General features: G+C 35.1%; 1 protein-coding gene across 1 annotated transcript; it reads left to right on the top strand.

Annotated features, from left to right (window-relative positions):
- Nucleotides 1-257: 257 nt before the first annotated feature.
- LOC107749341 (oxysterol-binding protein-related protein 3-like) lies at nt 258-1,542 on the top strand (the record flags this gene model as incomplete). The annotated part of the gene is made up of 2 exons (XM_016564447.1): nt 258-371; nt 1,378-1,542. Coding segments are annotated over 2 exons (279 nt in total), but the record flags the coding sequence as incomplete, so codon positions are not given.
- Nucleotides 1,543-1,760: the final 218 nt, after the last annotated feature.

The following is a 1,760-nucleotide window of genomic DNA, read 5'->3' as shown; positions in this document are numbered from 1 at the left end:
CACAGTAAGATGGGATGACTAGGGCTGTCTCACTCTGTTGTATTTTTGAAAGGATGCAGTAGATTTCATTATTTGTTGAAAAGCACAAGAGCCAAGAATTCAATTTGAATCTATATTCATTTGAGGTTTAACCAGGAGAAATATATTTGCTCAGTAGTAATTTGAGTATGTTGCAACAAAGTAGCATCTGTTGTGTTGATATACGAGGTAGCGGTGATTTTTTTATAGGTCAAACCTTCTGTCTGTGCTGTGTGCAGGTCGAGAAAGGCAAGCTCCATGGGTGCATTGATGTGGGGTTGTCCGTCATGGCCATTAAGAAGAAAGCCAAGTGCATTGATCTGGACGCCGAAGAAAACATTTATCACCTGAAGGTATCACAACAATTATAATATTAGACTGACCTCAGAGTCAGAATGCTCTGCGGTCACAGGAAAAGCATTAGTGGAGATTGGTGCATCCTGTAATTTTGCTGCAGTTTTACTGGAACATGTTTCATTATGATTGTACATTAGGTTAGCTTTAGCCTTATATTAAAGTAGCACTGAGAGGTTATGATGGTATATGCATTAAAATGTGCATTGAATTTAATTCTGAATTTAATTGTAATTAAGTGTAATTGCACTTACTTTTGAATTGCTCTTGTAATTAGAATTTAAGTAGAATTACAGTAGTTAATAATTACACTAGTTAATTACATTAGTTAATTAAATTTAGAATTGAACTCAAATTTTCAATGCATATTACCCTTAAACTTCAAATACTAGTTCTAGAAACAGCATTTTTTTGTCAGTATGAAATTGCTTAATATGAATTTATAAATAAATAGGCATAATTTTCTAAATGAATAATGTGATTATTTATGATTTGTTTAGACACATTGAAATTCTTGTGCTGAATTTCTTTTAATTGCAGTATCGTCTTTTTTGTCCAACCCTGGTTGGTGCTATTTAAAAAAAAAAAATTTTTTTTATTAATCTTGTCTTATAGGTTATTATGATTAATACTGTTAAATTATACTGTTATGAGTATATATTGTTATCTTGTTTAAAGCTTTTAGCAAATCATTGCAAACCCCCACAGAGAGTTTAACTCTCAAATGAAATTCTGCTTCCAAGTAGAGAATCCTCTTTTAAAGAGAATCGTTTAAGGGACCAAATAGGTTTTGTCGGCTTTCATTTGTTTTTCTCCAAGTGCGTTCTGAACTCTTGATCTCAGGAATGGGAATCAGGTCCTTCAAATTCAAAGTCATGAGGTCAACCTTCATCTGGACCATTTTAAAGTGCAGACACACAGTGTCAGGAAAAACAGCTTCTGAATCCTGATTGAGTAGGTTTCCTTTATCCTGAACTTTTAACTCTGGTCTCTTTGTCCTTGCAGATCAAGTCCCAGGAGCTGTTTGATGAATGGGTCTCTAAGCTCCGTCACCACAGACTTTACAGGCAGAATGAGATCGCCATGTTCCCTCATGAGAAAACGCTCTTCCACCCTCATTACCCCCTCACCTCCTCCCCCACGATACCTGACAGTCAGTCCATCAGAAAGGTAATGCCATGGGACATGTTGAGGATTTAGATAAATGTCAGAAAAATGTCAGATAAATGAAAGATAAATGTCAGAAAAAAATGACGATGACTGTGCAAGTGCTTTAACTTTGAGAGGATGTTAAAAGACTGTTCAAGGTTAAAACCTCTGTCAATTTGTGGCAACTTTTACAAAATAGACTCTCAAAAAGCACTTTTCACACTGTGGCTAGTTTATTT

The sequence above is a fragment of the Sinocyclocheilus rhinocerous genome, unplaced genomic scaffold (assembly GCF_001515625.1).
Source record: "Sinocyclocheilus rhinocerous isolate Xijiao unplaced genomic scaffold, SAMN03320098_v1.1 scaffold47825, whole genome shotgun sequence".
Taxonomy (NCBI): domain Eukaryota; kingdom Metazoa; phylum Chordata; class Actinopteri; order Cypriniformes; family Cyprinidae; genus Sinocyclocheilus; species Sinocyclocheilus rhinocerous.
This window is presented reverse-complemented; position numbering and strand designations above follow the sequence as displayed.